This window comes from Spodoptera frugiperda, chromosome 7, assembly GCF_023101765.2.
Source record: "Spodoptera frugiperda isolate SF20-4 chromosome 7, AGI-APGP_CSIRO_Sfru_2.0, whole genome shotgun sequence".
Taxonomy (NCBI): domain Eukaryota; kingdom Metazoa; phylum Arthropoda; class Insecta; order Lepidoptera; family Noctuidae; genus Spodoptera; species Spodoptera frugiperda.
Genome location: NC_064218.1, coordinates 10,035,011 through 10,052,415, shown reverse-complemented (window position 1 = coordinate 10,052,415; position 17,405 = coordinate 10,035,011). Strand labels below are relative to the sequence as shown.

Genomic DNA, 17,405 nt, shown 5'->3' with positions numbered 1-17,405 from the left:
AAAGGTATGAAAAAAATAATATCAATTAATTAAACTTTTAGTACAAAGAAAATGCCCGAACGGAGTATAAATAAATATCCAAGTTGTCTTTACCTCGATAGATGGCGTTGGGATCGAAATAGATCGCGCACGGTTTCGTTACATTCATTTGGTACGCATGCGGCGAGCGCTGGGGTACTATCGTAGAAAAAGTGTATTATCCAGTCGTATGATTATTTGTCTGTAGTGGTCCTGCTGTTTCGTATATTCTAAATTGGTTTCGTTGTATTTGTCAATTAATGATAAAAGTTTATTTGTTGGGTTTTCCTGGTTTTTTGGTTAAACTATTTAACGTAGGTTTAGTTTGATATCGATTATTAGTAATTACTGTAGTTAGTTTTTTTAAAAAATAAGTGCTAATTTGAAGATTAGGTCGTTTCTTTTAAATTATTTAGAAGCTGTTATTATAGCATAGAGGATAGTTGTAATGTTTCTTTTTTAATTGTTATAAATTGTAATTCGTATTTCTTTAGTTTAAGTTAGTTTAAGTCCGTTTTTAAACTATTTTTTCAATGCCCTAAGTTTACATCTATTAAATTCTAACGCCTCATTATGTTGCATTTTTGAAGAGTTCCCTGGAATATCTTCACACTCATTTTTGAAGAGATCCCGCGAGATCGGGAACTATGTGGTTAAAACCAAAAATTGCCGGACTATTCCACGTCGCGGGCAAAAGCTAGTTTTAAATATGATATGAAACTTTAACAATAACAATTCATTTACCAATATGACTGCATGGTTGGTGATGACTGGTTAAGCGGCTGCTGTGTGAGCCACAAATTGTTGTTTTTAGGGTCGTATGTATGCATTCTCCCGCCTAGAAAGGGAGTCTTACTGACAAAAACCACCCTGTTCCTACTACTAATTCAAGCTGGAGCCCCGGTAAACTCACTAGGTAGTCCGTAGCTCCGGATCAGATCATGTAATAACTTTTTATTTTATTTGAAAATGAAAATGATTGAAAGCAAAATTGAAACGGTATTAATGAGAAATTGGTGATTGACAAAATCCAATATTTACATGGCGCAGTGAGCGTAGTCGAGAGCAGAAAATATTTTTTAATGAAAAGCTTGAATTCTGAAACGCCAATGTATGTCAATAGGCGCGCCTCTCAAAAGCAAGAGACTACTGGCATACTTTTGTGTTATCCAAAATATTGAAAATGTTTTAAAGGTTTTTTCCAGTTAGTGATACCTTTATAATATAAGTAATTTTATAAACTTAGTGTGCGTAATAATTCCATGGGCTTACCCTTCTCCATGTTTTCCCTTACTGCTTATCCATCCAAAGGTCGAGAGCGCTTTTTAGATAAGACGGCAGTCTATACTCATTGTACTGTGGCGACACTTGACAAGTGACAAGTAATGAAGTAGTCGCACATAGACTATCGATGAGCAAATCAATGGATTCACAAATATCCTGCATCGCCATATGAAGTATGCGAATTAACACGGATAGAAAATCCCAACGACAACAGTTGGGCAGAAAGCCCGCCAGATCACCTCATGGTCGGAATCCTCCTTTTCTTAGGGAACTTTACTCTCTGTTCCCTAAAGTGGTGACCCCCGACGTGATTGAAACCAACCTTCACGGAGCAGATCAGCACCGTCATCCTTATTGCCATCTCCCTCAATCATTTCCGCTGAGCGGTAATCAAGTCGCAGCCAACCAGCATCCTCGGCCTCATCAGAGACCACCACACGCTACATCGAAGATATTTTCTTCCCTAATCAGCGTCTAGGCACAGCACTTGCACACGGTCTGAGGACGTTTCCTGTCAACGCAGACGCCAGCCACTACGCACCTACCCTCGCAGCATCTAACTCACCGTGGGACACTGCGAGCTTCACTACTCCGACTCACTGGAGTATCAAACCGCTCACCCGACTCACTGGGCATTCAGCGGCACAGTTTATCACTGGAACTAAGGGACATTCTAACTGGCTCTGGCACCGCTCATCTCAAGCATCGACAGCCGTCTCAACAGGATCGACCTCCGGTCTTGGGGGATGATGTGGCGACACTCTGACAAGTGACAAGTGACAGATGACAGTAGTCGCACATAGACTATCGATGAGCACGGACTACCCTTCTCCATGCTTTCCCTTACTTCTTATCCATCCAAAGGTCTGAAAGAGATCGCTTTTTAGTGATAAGACGGCAGTCTGTACTCGTTGTACTATCAATTTCTGAAAGATTATTCTTTATGCATTATGGTTTTTATGGAATAAGCCGGTAAACGAACAGGTGGATCACCTGATGGTATGCAATCACCGCCGCCCATGGAAACACCAGAGGCGTTACAAGTGTGTTGCCGGCCTTTAAAGGTTCTTGGAGAATCGGGGCTTGGGAAGATTGGGAAGAAGGGTAATTGGGTCTCCGGTAACCTCACTCACACAACGCAAGCGTTATTCCACGTCAGTTTTCTGTGAGGCCGTGGTATCACTCCGGTCCTGTCCATTCGTACCGAAGCATGGCTTTCCCACGCTTGAATAGTGTACAAATAAAAGTTTTCTAACCTAATCCAATCTAATAATTCCTAATGCTCACTGGTTCAAATATTCAGTAGCCCGAATACAAGTCTTGAGCAAATATCATGTTAGCCTTTGAAGATTCTGTGATCAGTCGATCGGAAAGTATTAAAACAATTTTAACATTTCGCCTACTTTTATTTTATTACTAAAGGACGTTGACCCGTGGAAAAATGATGGTATGGTGGTGGTGAGAAAATCGCTACTAGTTTCTGCTCATGATGAAGAGTCCCCGTGACTCGAAAGCAGTAGAGCTTTCTCCATTAAAGTACGTGAGTAAACCGTGATTTTTTTAATTAAAATACAAACAGTTATTAAAATCTTTAGATTATACCACAGTTAGCTTTAACTATAACTAAAGTCAACTTGCGTGTTAAAACTAATTCAAAAGAACAACTTGCTATGGAGGTTTTACTAAACAAAATAGAACTGTGACATTTATTTGTTACTACTTGAATTATTTATGGTTATGTTGTTTCTCCCAGTTGTATAATAAAACAATAAACTATTGTTGTTTGCTGTGAATCATTTTCTTGTCTTTCCTTTTAAATAAAAGATTCTGTGAAAAATGTTTTATTTGCTATCAAAGAAGTAGGACCACAATGCTACCATGCCAATGCCACAATCCTATAACAAAGTGACATATCTTAAAAAAAAGATAGAAATGTATAAAATCATATGGCCATACTTCTAACTTTTACAAACTTCCTAACTTGAACAAAATAAATGTAATATATTATAAAATTGGAGTGTCTCTTTGTCATTTTAAAATAACTGCTTTTTACTACATGTATAAGAACATACATACGTTTTTTTGTCTGTCTGTTTGTTCTGCCTAATTTCTGAAATGGCTGGACCGATTTTGACGGGAATTTCATTGGCAGGTAGGTAATGTACTAAGGAGTAACTTAGACTACTTTTATATGTCACAAAGTCCGTCATCCACGCAGGACATCAGCTTGTAGGTCATATAACCGAACACAAAGTAAAAGCAGGAATCAAATGAAAAGCAGGAATCCAGTGCAGTATATCTACAATATCTTAAACTCTTAAGTAAGCAACAGAAATATAAAATCCCGGAGCACAAACAGACTAATTTAAAAGCAACAAACAGCGTCTGCTATCGAAGTCTGATTGAGTTAGTTCATTGCTTTAATAGTTAGGGACTCAATTGGTTATCGGCGCTCGTTGTGCAACTACTTGTATCGTACCGGAAGATCCACATTGGTCAGGATTACGCTCCTATCACTTCACCAGACAACACGTGTACGCTACCAAAAACGAAGATTTACAATACAAATACGATTCAATTAAAACAGTGTAAATTAGTCTTAATATAAGTGTGTTTAGAGTTCTTTTCTTCAGTGCAAAAACATGTGTTTGTGTATTCATACAAAATGAGAAATTCTCCTAAAAGAAAACTGTCAACGGACGCGGATGTTAAACCGCTTTGCTGCCAAAAACTATCGGTGATCGCTTGCTCGTTCGCCGTTGTTTCTCTATTAGTACAAACATACAATTTCTTTGACAATGGTGAAGTGAACTTTGATTTAGAAGCTAAGAAGTTAATGAAGAATGTTCTAGAAGAAAGTATTGAACAGAAAGTTGAGGCGTATTTCGTGAAGATCAGTGGGAGCACGTCGCATCGGCTAAAACGAGAAGCTATGCTGGTATGTAGTAAAGATTTTGAATATATAGAAAGAGTTTGTTAAATTGCATTGCTATGTAGTTGCTCAAAGATAGTTTCACACATAAAGAATTTTATTTAGTAGCTCAAGTTTAAATTCGCAGGATGTGATTCCCTGTAATTGAAGGATCACAAGACTATGTAATTTTTTTAGCATGTAAGTGTATCCTTTGTTGGGAGTCCAATTAAAAGAAAATAAAATAAAATAAAGACTTACTTATGCAAATAATATGGCAATGTTAAAACTTTTAAGTGACTCTGTGTACTTTAACATTTTGTTTTAAATATAGGGAACAGTTTGTAGATCTATAAATAGTTTAAATTGCGGTAGTACTATATGAGTGTCCCTACGCATTACGCTAGATAATTTAATTTAATGTCATAGTAAATATCAACTCTGTAACACCTGTAAGTGATGTTCGTATAATATCAATTTTGGTTCGATATTAAAAACTGCTCACAACAACTGTGAAATGAAACGTTCAATTAAAATTTAACGGTCACTAGCGAAAAATAATAAGTAACTTTTATATTAGAATGCAGGATGTATTTTTATGTGTGGCATTTTTTTTAAATAGAACATGTTGTTACCGGTTTAAAAAAGTCTATCTTAAAGCATACGACATAAAAATTGTTTTGCATTGGATATATTTCATCGGTCATAGCTTGAGATTTTTGTAATGAATGTAACGAAAAAAAGTACGTGTTTTTTAATCTACTTAATATCATATAAAATTTTGCGTTACCTAAAAATGTTTCCTATTTAAAAATATGTGTTCGTTGTAATAATTTTAGTGCTTTACTAATTTTTTTTACTTCATCTCTTGACTTTTCAAAACAATTCGGTCCTTCGATCCCCAAAATTTGATTCTATGCCCAAAACTTTCTTTGTATATAAACCAAAATTATTTATCCTTCAGAAACAATCAGTAAACCAAGAAGACAACACAGTGACTCCTCACGTGGAATTCTTTAACCCTAAAATGCGGTCGGAGCTAGAAGAGAAGGATGCAGCAGAAATGAGAAGGACTGGTGCAAAAGGACCAGCGCCGGGTGGCGACACTTGGGTCTGGTTGACCAGCTACTCCAGAGTACCTGTATGTATTTCAAACTCTTTCGTTATTTATATAGAGGTTTATAGGAAATGTTTATACCTAAAGATAGTGAATTAATAGAAATTAAGCTAAAGCTTGAAATATACATCTAAAGAATAATATGTAGAAGCTAAGCTAAACATAAATATATTTACGTAAATATTTTTAATATTACATAAAGAAAGTGTTCTTTATGACATTACATGAAAACATAGTTTATTAAAATTTTAAACGATTACTTATATGAATACCACTAATTTGTATGTACATAATGTGCAAATAAATAAAAACTGACTTACAGAAAGTAGTTAAAAAATAGTTTATTAGGATTTCAAACGATTACTAATTTGAAAAGATAGTTTAACTAATGGTGATACACTAAACCTATCGCGTGTTTACCAGAAGTTTGACTGATGAAGGTTCTTCTACTTAACCTGAATTGAGTCTATTACTAATTTCTTTAATAAAGAAACAACCTCATTTCTTTAATGTCGTAGAAATATCAAAACCAATATCTGTATTAAACCTCGATCACAATTTCCAGTACAAAGTAGTCCAAGGATTCTGCAAAGCTACTCAAGACTACTGCCCGCCTGGTGTGCAAGGTCCCAAAGGACCGACTGGTTTACCAGGACCAAAGGGAGATAGAGGAGATGCTGGAGCACCTGGTACACCTGGACATGCTGGAGGCAGAGGACCAGTTGGACCACCAGGACCAAAAGGTAAAATCTTGAAAATTAATTTGACTCTTCTCCAAAATGCTAGAAAAAAGCGGTGAAGAAGATAGTAACTTCGATCTAACGTAAAGTGAATTTTCTTTCATGAAATAATTTTTACGTGTAAGTATCATAGTTCTACATTTTAATAATACTCGTAACTGTGATACATACTAAATTAACTAAAAATCACAGTATTCATGTAAATTAAAGAAGAAAAGCTCTACTAGTTTCGAGTTATAGAGGAATTCTTCATCATAAGCAGCGTGCGTGTTTATCACAGTTCTACGTTTATAAATACCCAAAAATTGGCAGCGTCATGCTAAACATCTCTCATGATCTTGAATAAAGTAAACATCAAAAAAAAATTTTAATTTCACTCAAACATTTCTAATGAGAACTTTATTCTAGGTGAACGTGGTTTCCCTGGTAACCCTGGCTTGGACGGTCGGGATGGTGTCCCAGGAGAGCCAGGTCTCGATGGCATGTCAGGTCGTAATGGTGCTGACGGGGCTCCAGGCAAGGACGGAAGGGATGGAGTGCCGGGGAGGGATGGTAGTCCAGGAAAGAATGGAAAAGATGGGAAAGACGGTGAGTTCATCTCATCACATCGAATAATTTAATAAAAAAACCTTGCGAATTTTATGCACTGCACGGTTGTAGAACCGTCTTGTGTTAATGTTGTGTATGTATTATCGCAGACAAGTCCCTAGATGTTGAGAATGGTCAAATATAAATCAAGCAACCTACTGTCTCGTTTAGTTTTAAAAACGACCCGAGTGTTTGCTCAACGACCCAAAACCTCTTTGGTCACTTCTCAATATCTTAAAACCACTTTAGATCTGACTAACTTTGATCCCTATCACAGGTCGAGCAGGCGCCCCCGGACCTCCAGGTATGAGAGGACTGAAAGGAGACAAAGGTCCTATGGGAGCCAAGGGCCAGCGAGGTAATGATGGTCGTGACGGAGCACCAGGCAGACCAGGCCTCTCCATCTACAACTATACCTTGGAGAAGGAACTGTTTATCCCACCTACTTTTGCTCGTGAGTATTGCGGCTATATTTTAGGCTCGAGTTACATAAATGTTTGGTTTAAGGAGTGTTGGCGTTTTTAATGACGTAGTGACATGTCACAAGTGGACGCAAAACAACTGTGACTACTGTGCGTTAGGTTCAACTATTAGGGTCGGTTCACATCTGACGGAACATGCGTCGCGTATTATCGGTTGCGTACCGCTAGAACAGACAAATGTATACAATGTACAGAAAAAAGATGAAGAACTTGAACGTTCACACTCGACCGATGATACGTCAGCCATCCTTAGGCTTATCTAAACAATGGGTGTATGATTCTATTTTGAAAAAGTTACAAACACCAAACATCTATCTCTAATCGACGTATCTATGTCTGTACAACTACCACTTCAAAACAGAACTACATTAAAATACAAATTACAGAAAATTATAGTTCCATGTTCCTGTCTTGTATCAAGTTTTAATTACACCTACGTCATAGTTGGCGTGAAAGGCTCCCGGAGGAATAATTAGTCATTTAACGTGGCATATAAACTACCTACTATCTACTAGCTTACCACTATGTGCAGAATGTGTTTGAAAATATGAAGTGTTATAGTCAAAATTGTGATAGAGCATCTTTTTCACCAGTATCTCCATGATTGTCTCATAAATATCTCCAGTCTACCTTTTACTATCGTTTATCGTGTCTAAAGTAACGCCTTTTATCCTCGAAGGGATAGGCAGAGGTGTATATTACGGCACATAATGCCACTATACAATGTACACCCACTTTTCACCATTCGTTTCACCAGTACCGTTTATATATTTTTTAATGAGAAGATGGTGTTCCCACGACAAACACGTAAACAAGCTCTATATTATTTTACCTAAGCTCGTAAATGGTTAATCACTTACGTGTTGTCCATCCAGAGGACCAAACCCGAGTGATAGTGCGAGAAGGCGACACGATGCGCATCAGCTGCAACCCCATGGGCCGACCAGAACCCACCGTAGAATGGAGGAGATACGACGGCACTGCTGTTATACAGGTATTATATCACTCAGCCTACCTAGATTACTGGTATTCTTTATAATCATCTTGAATCATGTGACATGAGCTGTCGTCTATTTCCAATCTGAACTTCCGAACCTTCAAACCTTCAAGAAAAGAGCTTTTTAAGAGCCGGCAACGCAATAGTAACTCCTCTGGTGTAGCACGTGTCCATGGGTGGCACTAATACACACTTACCATCAGGTGATTCGTCTGCCCGTTTTCCTCCATTTCCATAAAAAAACAGTCTTCGTATCCAACTAATGCAAACTCATTACTGGATTATGTATCTATAATCTCTACGATTGGAAGGTCAATTAGACAACGCTAACGCTACGCGAGTGCTGATGTCCGGTCTGCTGTCAAATATGCAGTCCCTTAGATACCACACCCACGTGAAGAGAAGGAGTGGTGGCAAGAATTTTACTGTGTTGTCACCACAACAACAAGTTTATACTTAGTTTTATCTGATGCCTTTTTAAAAGGGTTCAGTGTACCTATTGAGGTTGATATTTTATAAGCCTTACTGCGTTATATTGCGCGTATGTTGCTACGTGTATGCAACGTTGAGATGGCCCACTTAGGTCTTGGCATAGTGCCTACACTGTTCTACGACTAAATGCGTTATACAGTACATATTTAGATAGCTTAACCTAAGTTATCAGGCTTTTTACTGCATGTTTGACACCGCTATAAGTGTTTAAATATCGTATTACATTCATTAATTTGCAATCAGCATCAGTATTGACAGTCCACTCCTAGACCATAGATCTTCTCTACAGAACTGGGTTGGTCATAAACCCCACAGATGGTAGTCAGGATGGAAACCGCGGTTATTAGAAATCAATCAATATTTCCAAAAGTATTTCCAAAAAAGAGGTTAATCTTTACAGGCTTCTATATAACTTTACAGTCTTTTATTATTCTTACTTTGTCACTCTAAAATGTCTCCAGGGATCATGGCGCGATGCGTCAGTGAGCGGTCACGTGCTGAACATCCCCAACGTGTCCCGTTGGCACACCGGCAAGTACGTGTGTCTGGCCAACAACGGCATGCAGCCTTCAGCCAACCAGACCACTGATGTAGAAGTACATTGTAAGTTACACCGTCTTCGAAGATCATCGCCGTACTCAAAGTCATTTATGATTACTTAACCCAGACCTTATTACCAAATGCTTTCAGAACAAAATTGTTACTAAGGAACAGTTTAAGTAAGCATTAAATATACGCGGTACGGCGGAAGCTTCTTCAAGGTCAGCGTCTAGCCTTGATCTTTCTGTGTAAGGCTTATAGGACGGTTAGCACAGAGGCCCTACCTGTGCTCGCGGGACTACTTCCAGTCGATCTTGAGGTGCAGCGACGTGCTGCTATGTATTACAATGCAAGACCTAACTTTTCCGCAAACTTTCTAGCACAACGTGATCGAAACAAAATTGCTAGACTGCTTAAGCCATTAACGGACGTCTGGGATGAGCTTCTAATTGAATGGCAGTGCAGATGGGAATCTTCTACCAAGGGCCGTCACCTTTACCAGTTCTTTCCATCCGTGCATGAGCGACTGGAGAGGACATGGCTGGAGGTGGATCACTGTGTTGCCCAGTTTCTTACTGGCCATGGCAACTTTAAAAGCAAATTGTTCTCATTTAAACTCGTTGATTCACCATGGTGCCAATGTTCGACAGCGGAGTTGCAACATGAGCAATCCGCCCATCACATACTCTGGGAGTGTGGTCTCTGGCAATCTGAGCGTAACACTATGTTAGATAATTTAATTGTTTCATCAGGTGTTGTCTATTATACGGACCTTGTGGAGTCTAGAACGAATTTCCGTGCGTTTAGGCGTTTTTGCCATACCTATTATTGGAAGCAAGTATAACAGCTCACACATAGGACCCACTTAGTTTTAAGTCAAATTTCCGTGGTGCTTGGCGACTGGGCTTCTCCCAGTTGTGGAGTCTCTTTGTGCCTTAAGGCTTAAGTCATTCTGTCTCCTGCATTAAATTCACCGAGGGAAGTGGAAACTATCGTTTTCTTTTCTTCTCCTCTAATAATATCTTCTGATTTATTTCGTTGCGGGATCCAAGACAGTCATTCATGTCCCTGGGACGCGCCGGACTTCAATGTTCCGGTGTTTTCATGGTTGTATCTACTGTAGATCCTGGCTTACAGGAGTTGCAGCGGTATGGGAGGTTGTGGCGGGCTTGTCCCATAAAAAAAGCATTAAATATATCTGAGTACGGCAGATAAAAAGCTACGGACCAATTTATACATGACATATTTAGGAAACCACTACGCTGAGTTAGACTGGTGATTATAAAGGATGGCTGTTTAATTTAGCGGCTGATAAAACTTCAGTGACAGGCCTCGGTAAAACATAAAATTACCCAAGAAATACTTGCCGTAATATCATCAACATCAATCATTTTATGTAATTTCTTGTTTCCAGTTAGTCCTTACATACGAGTGCCGAACAACGTAGTCTATGTAACAAACAAGACTGTGAAGATCGAGTGTGAGGTGAGGTTCTTAATTATATGTTTTTTTTTTACAATATTATTTTATACAATTTAAATATAATAATACGATTAAAATATTTACAACCCTAAAGCGTCGAAAAACATATAATCCTCATTGCAGTCATGTGGTAGTGTGCCCAAAATTGTAATTCTGTGTTAGTACAAAGTAGTTCTACTAGTAAATAATGTATTATATTAGTAAATAATCACAAATATAAGCTCAATTCAGTCAAATTAATCTAAAAATGAGAAATAATTGAAGATTAAAATAAAATAATAACATATTTAAAATGAAATATGTTGTAATAACATATTTAAAAATAAGTTAACTTGAAATAATCTGACGAGGAACTCGACTAGTTTCAAGCCATGCTAGAGGCTCATATTCATGAGCAGTATTCCGCGACACACGACGCGGCGATTGTCGCGCTGCTACTTCTGCTACTATTGAAATAATCTGTCCAATTTTCAGATTCAAGCGTGGCCAGAGCCAGTTCTAGCTTGGGAGATAGACGGCATCACTCTCGAAGGTCTTCGGTACAAAACCGAAGTAGCACCAACTGGGGATCCCTGGAGATGGATCATGAGACTAGAGATCCCAGGAGTAAGAGACAGTGACCTCCGACAATACAGCTGTGTAGCCAAAAATGAACTTAATAATCAAACCGTTAAAGGACATATTAAGTTGATGAGTAAGTAGCTCTTTTACCTTTGTGCTATTGATCTAATGAAGTTTGTCGATAATTAAAGAAGTTTCCCATAGGACCACTTAGGTAAGTTTTACTGGTCTTATGAGTTTCCTATATCTTTAATCGAAACTTTCCCGATCTAATAGATTAGTACTCTACTAGTTGTATATCTATTGTAAAAGTAACACAAAATAGATAACTGAAGGCCTAAAGGCATAAACATGGTTTGAGCGAAGCTATCGGGTGCTCGACACATTGCCGGAATGCACTACTATTTCATGTCCGCGACTAGAAAGTTTCCTCCAATCATTGTAAGGAAAAGCCTCTAAAAAACTTTATTTAAACAAGAACAAAGAAAATTACTTTTTAACAATTTAAGAATTATTTTCCTCTCAAATATTATATTTTTGAAGACTCAAGGGACCATTCTCTTCTCTTCTGTCAGATCCAGGGCCCCATCACCAGCCAATCCCAGCACAACAGCCCGTGGAGTACGGCTCTCGGCCCCCAACCCTGACTTCCTACGAGGAGTTGTGTGAGGTGCAGAGATGCCCCACATGTCCACGATGTGATCGCGCCCAGTTACTCATCACACCTATGAATGGCACTGCTGGTCTTAAACCGAGGAGAAATACTAGTAAGTTTAGAGTAGAATAGTACTTAAGTTGTTAAGATTCGAAGTGATCAGTTAAAATGTACCTTTAATATACCATAATCTGTTTTGTAATTATTATACGTCGTCTCAAAATCTTTTTTAGACTTTGCCCCACTTTATGATTTTCTCCTGTGTCGTGGGTGTGTTTTCAAACATACAATGTTGCACGGCAGCCAGTTGCTCAGTCACCGCGCCAACTGTGCAGTCATGTCAAAATGGTAGAGCACGACAGATTTTTACCAAGTCGGTAACTACCATCTATAGTACAAAAAAAATGCTTTTTCCCAGGATATACATGACATATTTAAGGCTGTGAAAACTCATATTTAAAGTATTATTATCCATTCACAGATTGTCAACTCTACGCCATCGGTAAGCCAGTGTACCATCGTTACAAGGAAGAAATGTTCGGAGCCTGGCTTAGGGACTCTAATGGCTCTGAAGCACAGGTAAACTATAAAAAAATAGTCTTCTCTTGAAACTTTCTGAACACTAACACACTTCTGATAACTTGAAGTAAAAATGCTCATGTTCCACGTTCCCGTCTTACAGAGAGACAAGTTATGGACCACACAGGAGACCGATGTTGAGCGGCTGAGGGAGTACCGATCCAAAGCAAGCTTCAAAGCCGACCACGTCGATGAATACCACAAACTGCAGAAACCATTCTTTGTAAGTTTTCCAGATTACTAAAAAAATATACACTCGGCGTCACAAAAATCGCACCTCTTTAAAAGTTCCCTTCATAGTCATTTTAACCCTATTAATCAATGGCAGACATATGACTGTAAGGTATCATTGGAAAGGCAATTTATTTAAGTTTAAGAATAAATCAATGGATTTGGTTTTTTGTTTACCAGGGAATAAAAAAAGCAAGCAAATGCAAATGATTAAAAAGTTACATTTTTTTATCAGCAAATAAGTCCTTAAAACCTAGTGTTACCCTCCCTAGCCCTGATGACTGCTTCCATGCTTTCTCTCATGGACGAATTAATGTGACAACAGTCTCTTAAGGAATGTTATCCCATTCTGAATATTTTGACACATTTTTTTTAACGTTACGTGCTGATGAGATCTGTTGTGTTTAGGAATTCTAACTGTTGTTAATTTAAAGGTCGTTAAACGTACTTTCAACTGATACCAATATTAATAAGGTGTAATGTATTCGTTACTGGCGGGACATGTTTTAAACTTACAATTTTCCAAGAGGTGCGATTTTTGTGACGCCGAGTGTATATTTGAAAATTACTTTCTTCTCAAAATTTAGTTTTCAATTATGAACTGTGCGGTGCTTTAAGTGTGTGAAAGCTATTGTCTGATACAAAATGCTTGTCACAATCGTAAATTGTGTACCTAGTGGGTTACCGGGGCTTTGGCTCGAATAGCAATAGTAGGGATGATTTTTAGTTTAGTAAGAATCTGACACTCCCTCTCCCTCAAAGAAAGTGTAAGTAGAGTAAAACAAAATTACAATGCAAGTAAAAGTCTTATCTTTGCGTTATATTATTTAATTATGATCATTCTGCAGGGTAATGGCCACGTCGTATACAGCGGCTCGTTCTTCTACCAAGCCAATGAGTCTGGTAATCCTGGAGACATCATCCGTTATGATCTCACTCAAAGTCGGATCAAGTCTGTCAAGCTGCCTAATGCTGATGGCAGACTTTACACCACACAGCATAACCAGGTAACTATCATGACTTGTTTTAATAACCCATGTACTAAATTAACTAAATAATCACTCACGTGCATTAATGGAGAAAAGCTCTACTAGTTTCCAGTTACAAAAGGACTCTTCATCATGAGCAGCATGCGCAATCGTCGCGAAATCTAGTCACATCACGATATTTATTATAAAAATATAACCCATCTACTTTATTGGGATTTGGAGAAAACTATCAATATCTATTTTCTAAATTCTGGTTTGGAGTGGATCTGGTTTGTTGATGCTATGTCCACGTCATCGTCATTGAAACATTAGATGGGTTCAAAGCTGTCAAAGTAGTCAGTAATCTGAAATTGTACCTAGTCAATGTATATAATTAAAATCTAGAAATATCAAAGTTGTATTTAATATCTTGAAAAGTGGTGTGCAATTTAGAACTAGGTAAGTTTTACAATAACGGTCCTTTAAAATATTTCAGGTAGACTTCAGTGCAGACGACAATGGTCTTTGGGCGATATATTCAATTGAATCGTCAAACAATACTGCTGTTGCCAAGGTATCTATTATTTTAAAACAAATAAATTAGTTCGAGTTAGTAGTTAAATTGTCATTTACTTGAACAAGCAATTATTTTTGGTTTTCAGCTCAGCTTCGATCCTAATAAGGACGGTCTGAATATTGACTACATTTGGAACATTTCGTTAAATCATAAACAAGTAAGTTGTTCTACATTATGAATTGCATTCAAATAGACCAGGAAGGCACTTTTGAACGTCAAAGCAAATATAATAATATTAAAAATGTCTGTCTGTCGGTCAGTCCTTTAGCTATTGCTCATTCCAAAGTGTAGATTCCTATAGAGAAGAACGAGCAAGAAACTCCATAGGTTACTCTTTTTCAATCAGATGAACATGTTACTCCGACTAATATGAACGTTTGCGTGGTGCAGACAATCAAAAATCGCCTCTAAGGACCAAACTAACAGACCATCAAGTATTATTTAAAGAATCGTTGTAGAGTTTAATAACCATAATTTCTTCTACCAATAGGTGGGTGAAATGTTCATAGTATGTGGGGTCCTATACGCCCTGGACTCGGCGACGGAGCGAGAGAGTAAAGTCTCAGTGGCAATAGACCTGTACCTCAATAAGCAGGTGGAGGTGTCGCTGCAGTTCACCAACCCGTTCCGGAAGACCACACAACTTGGTTACGATCATATGCATAAGGTAAAAACTTATTTAGGTAATGGAGAAATTGAAGAGAAAAATTAATTTAAATTAGTTTCAAGACTTGTTTAGCCATTTTGAGTTGGAAATGCAACGCTAAAAGCGACAATTCTCATAACTATAGGCCCTCAGCATGGCTTGAAACTATACGAGTTACAGAGTCGTCAGATCCTTTTGTTATATTTAAGCGTTAAATATCGATCCCTTCGTGGTGTCACAACATTAACACAACACCTAATTCTTATTTTTTTTATAATTGTCTGTGTCGTGGGTCGTGATACGAATGGTTAAAATATTCCAATGGCAAAGAACTTACAACATCCCGTCAGTTGAGTCTGTCTTTAATTCAATAAGTCCTGAAAGTAAAACTAGTGTTTAAGTATTAAATTATTTCATTTTTGCCTTTTCAGGAGTTGTACTCTTGGGACCGAGGGAACCAGCTGACGTATCCAGTGCGGTACAACGAGCTGCCATGACATAAACCTGAATAATACTCATAATGACTTGATATTCATATTTTTCTACTTACAATTTTTGCAAATACATAATCTATTAATTATTTGTTTTATTATTTATGTAAGTCAAAAATAACAGTAAATCCAAAAAACCTAGCTACCTAATTCTATAAATAAATTTGGGATGAATAAAGTAAGAATTGATTAGATACTATTTATCCGCATCATCGATTGAATATACTACATTTATCATGAAAAAACATCTATAAATACAAGATATAAACTCTAACAGAAATGGGTAATGCCCTCTAACGGAGAAAATTGGAACTAATTCGGCTCCTAGGACCAACTTACAGTGCAACAAGTGGTCCTAAGCGTCATGCCTGGTTACCTTATTTATCCGCAAGAGAGCGCTACTAGCACATCGTTAAATTAAACTGCCTGATTTACCGGCAGATGGCGCTAGTGGTATGATAATAAAATTTAACTATAAATGTCGACTCCGTGATTTGTATGAAGATTTTTTAATGAAGATTATTGGATATTTTCTTACTTAAAAAAATCCAATTACACTTACATCGATAGTGTTTTTCTTAACTTTTTTAGTTTATATACTTTCTATAATAAAGTTACAGCTTCTTCAAAATTATTTTGAGAAGAGTACGGGTATTATAATATGCATCACACGATTATGCATGCAATCATACATAGATACACGTACGGAAATATTTTAATACGCTAACAAATTATTCTTAAATTACTTAATGTCGAATTAATCAAGAAAAATTATGTAAAGTCAAGTCAAGTTAAGATATTTGGTATGCAAATAAGAAAGCAAAGATTGATTCAGTACAGAGTCTGTGTAGGATTGCTACTGAACTGAACAACGGTTACAAAATATGCGGTTTTTTTTAAAATCACTGACTGACTTGTCTGACTGTACATAGGTACAGAAACCTTAGTCATACTACGACAGACAAACCAACAACTTAAGTGGGTAATTTGTGACAAGACTTATGAATAACATAGGCACAAGGCGAGTTCCCTCCAATATCCCATTTCTAAAATATTCACATGGTGTAATTGCCACCATGCCCGCATTTCGGAAATACCAAGTCGTATTCATATTTCAGAAGCTTTGTAATTATGTACAGAAAGTAGTGAGTGTACAAACATTACTACCGTTTTATATGAGTACTAGGATTTTATGTTACACTTTACGATTGTATATCTCGTATATCTAAGTAATAAGTATGTAGGTTTAGTGGTTATAAGGGGCGTGGATATACTGCTTAATATTTATTAAAGAAAGTTTTATGCTTGGCAAATTTTGGTCCTTTTGGTCCTAGAAAATTATAAGTGAAACGTACCAAAGGACCATTAAATTTAAAGGCTAAACTTACTGTTGAATATGTTTGCCTAATTTTCTAGTGTAGATTTATAATAGATATAAAGATAAGTTCATAGGTAGAAGGAAGTTAACACACAAGAGCAGAGAGACGCGGCATTCAAACCACTAGCCCACGCATAGTGACGAGCGGCTCACATAAATCGCCTCCCTCACGAGGCGCGCACTAAGCGCGGGCAGGCATTCCACGCTCATCTCAGCCCCCCATTTTTCGCCACAATAGCTAGCAATACATTCCGTGACTTGGCAGAACCCGATGTCGAGATATTTGGCCCCCATCGCGCGATCAATACGTGCGCACAGCGCCATCTAACAGCCATCGCGCATCCAAATTGCAGTTTAATAGTTCATTAGATCCGGCAAAAATGGCGGGGACACGACATTTTAAATTCGGAACGCGATATCGATTCGCGGGAGCGCCATTATGCTATACAGGTTATAAAATTTCAAGTAAAACTTTTTTAGCTGACGTTTCTGCCTGAAAGCCGGTTCGATTCCGGGTCGGCACTCGATACGGAGAGTTGGTACATTTTAATCAAGTTAAAATACCGCAGTTTCTTGATAATTACGGTCGAGGTGGATTCCAGCTTTCTTTAATATTGGTAATCAGCTTTCTTTAGGTTTTTAAATCGAATATTTTAATACAAATGTGG

The 17,405-nt window shown here is 37.7% G+C and overlaps 1 protein-coding gene across 1 annotated transcript; it reads left to right on the top strand.

Annotated features, from left to right (window-relative positions):
• The first annotated feature begins 3,740 nt into the window (after positions 1-3,740).
• On the top strand, positions 3,741-15,448 carry LOC118266458 (uncharacterized). Its single transcript, XM_035579927.2, has 17 exons — positions 3,741-4,240; positions 5,178-5,354; positions 5,896-6,073; positions 6,479-6,658; positions 6,936-7,112; positions 8,016-8,134; positions 9,091-9,232; positions 10,584-10,654; positions 11,126-11,345; positions 11,788-11,979; positions 12,349-12,446; positions 12,550-12,669; positions 13,526-13,684; positions 14,142-14,219; positions 14,308-14,379; positions 14,713-14,889; positions 15,300-15,448. The coding sequence occupies exons 1-17, from the start codon at positions 3,968-3,970 to the stop codon at positions 15,363-15,365; spliced, it is 2,499 nt and encodes an 832-aa protein (XP_035435820.2). The 5' UTR covers positions 3,741-3,967; the 3' UTR covers positions 15,366-15,448.
• Positions 15,449-17,405: the final 1,957 nt, after the last annotated feature.

Bases quoted from the DNA above. Each gene is read 5' to 3' on its own strand.
- LOC118266458 (XM_035579927.2), top strand. From the start codon at position 3,968: ATGAGAAATTCTCCTAAAAGAAAACTGTCAACGGACGCGGATGTTAAA. The intron at 6,659-6,935 runs GTGAGTTCATCT...TCCCTATCACAG, and splicing joins TGGAAAAGATGGGAAAGACG to GTCGAGCAGGCGCCCCCGGA. The intron at 7,113-8,015 runs GTGAGTATTGCG...TTGTCCATCCAG, and splicing joins TATCCCACCTACTTTTGCTC to AGGACCAAACCCGAGTGATA.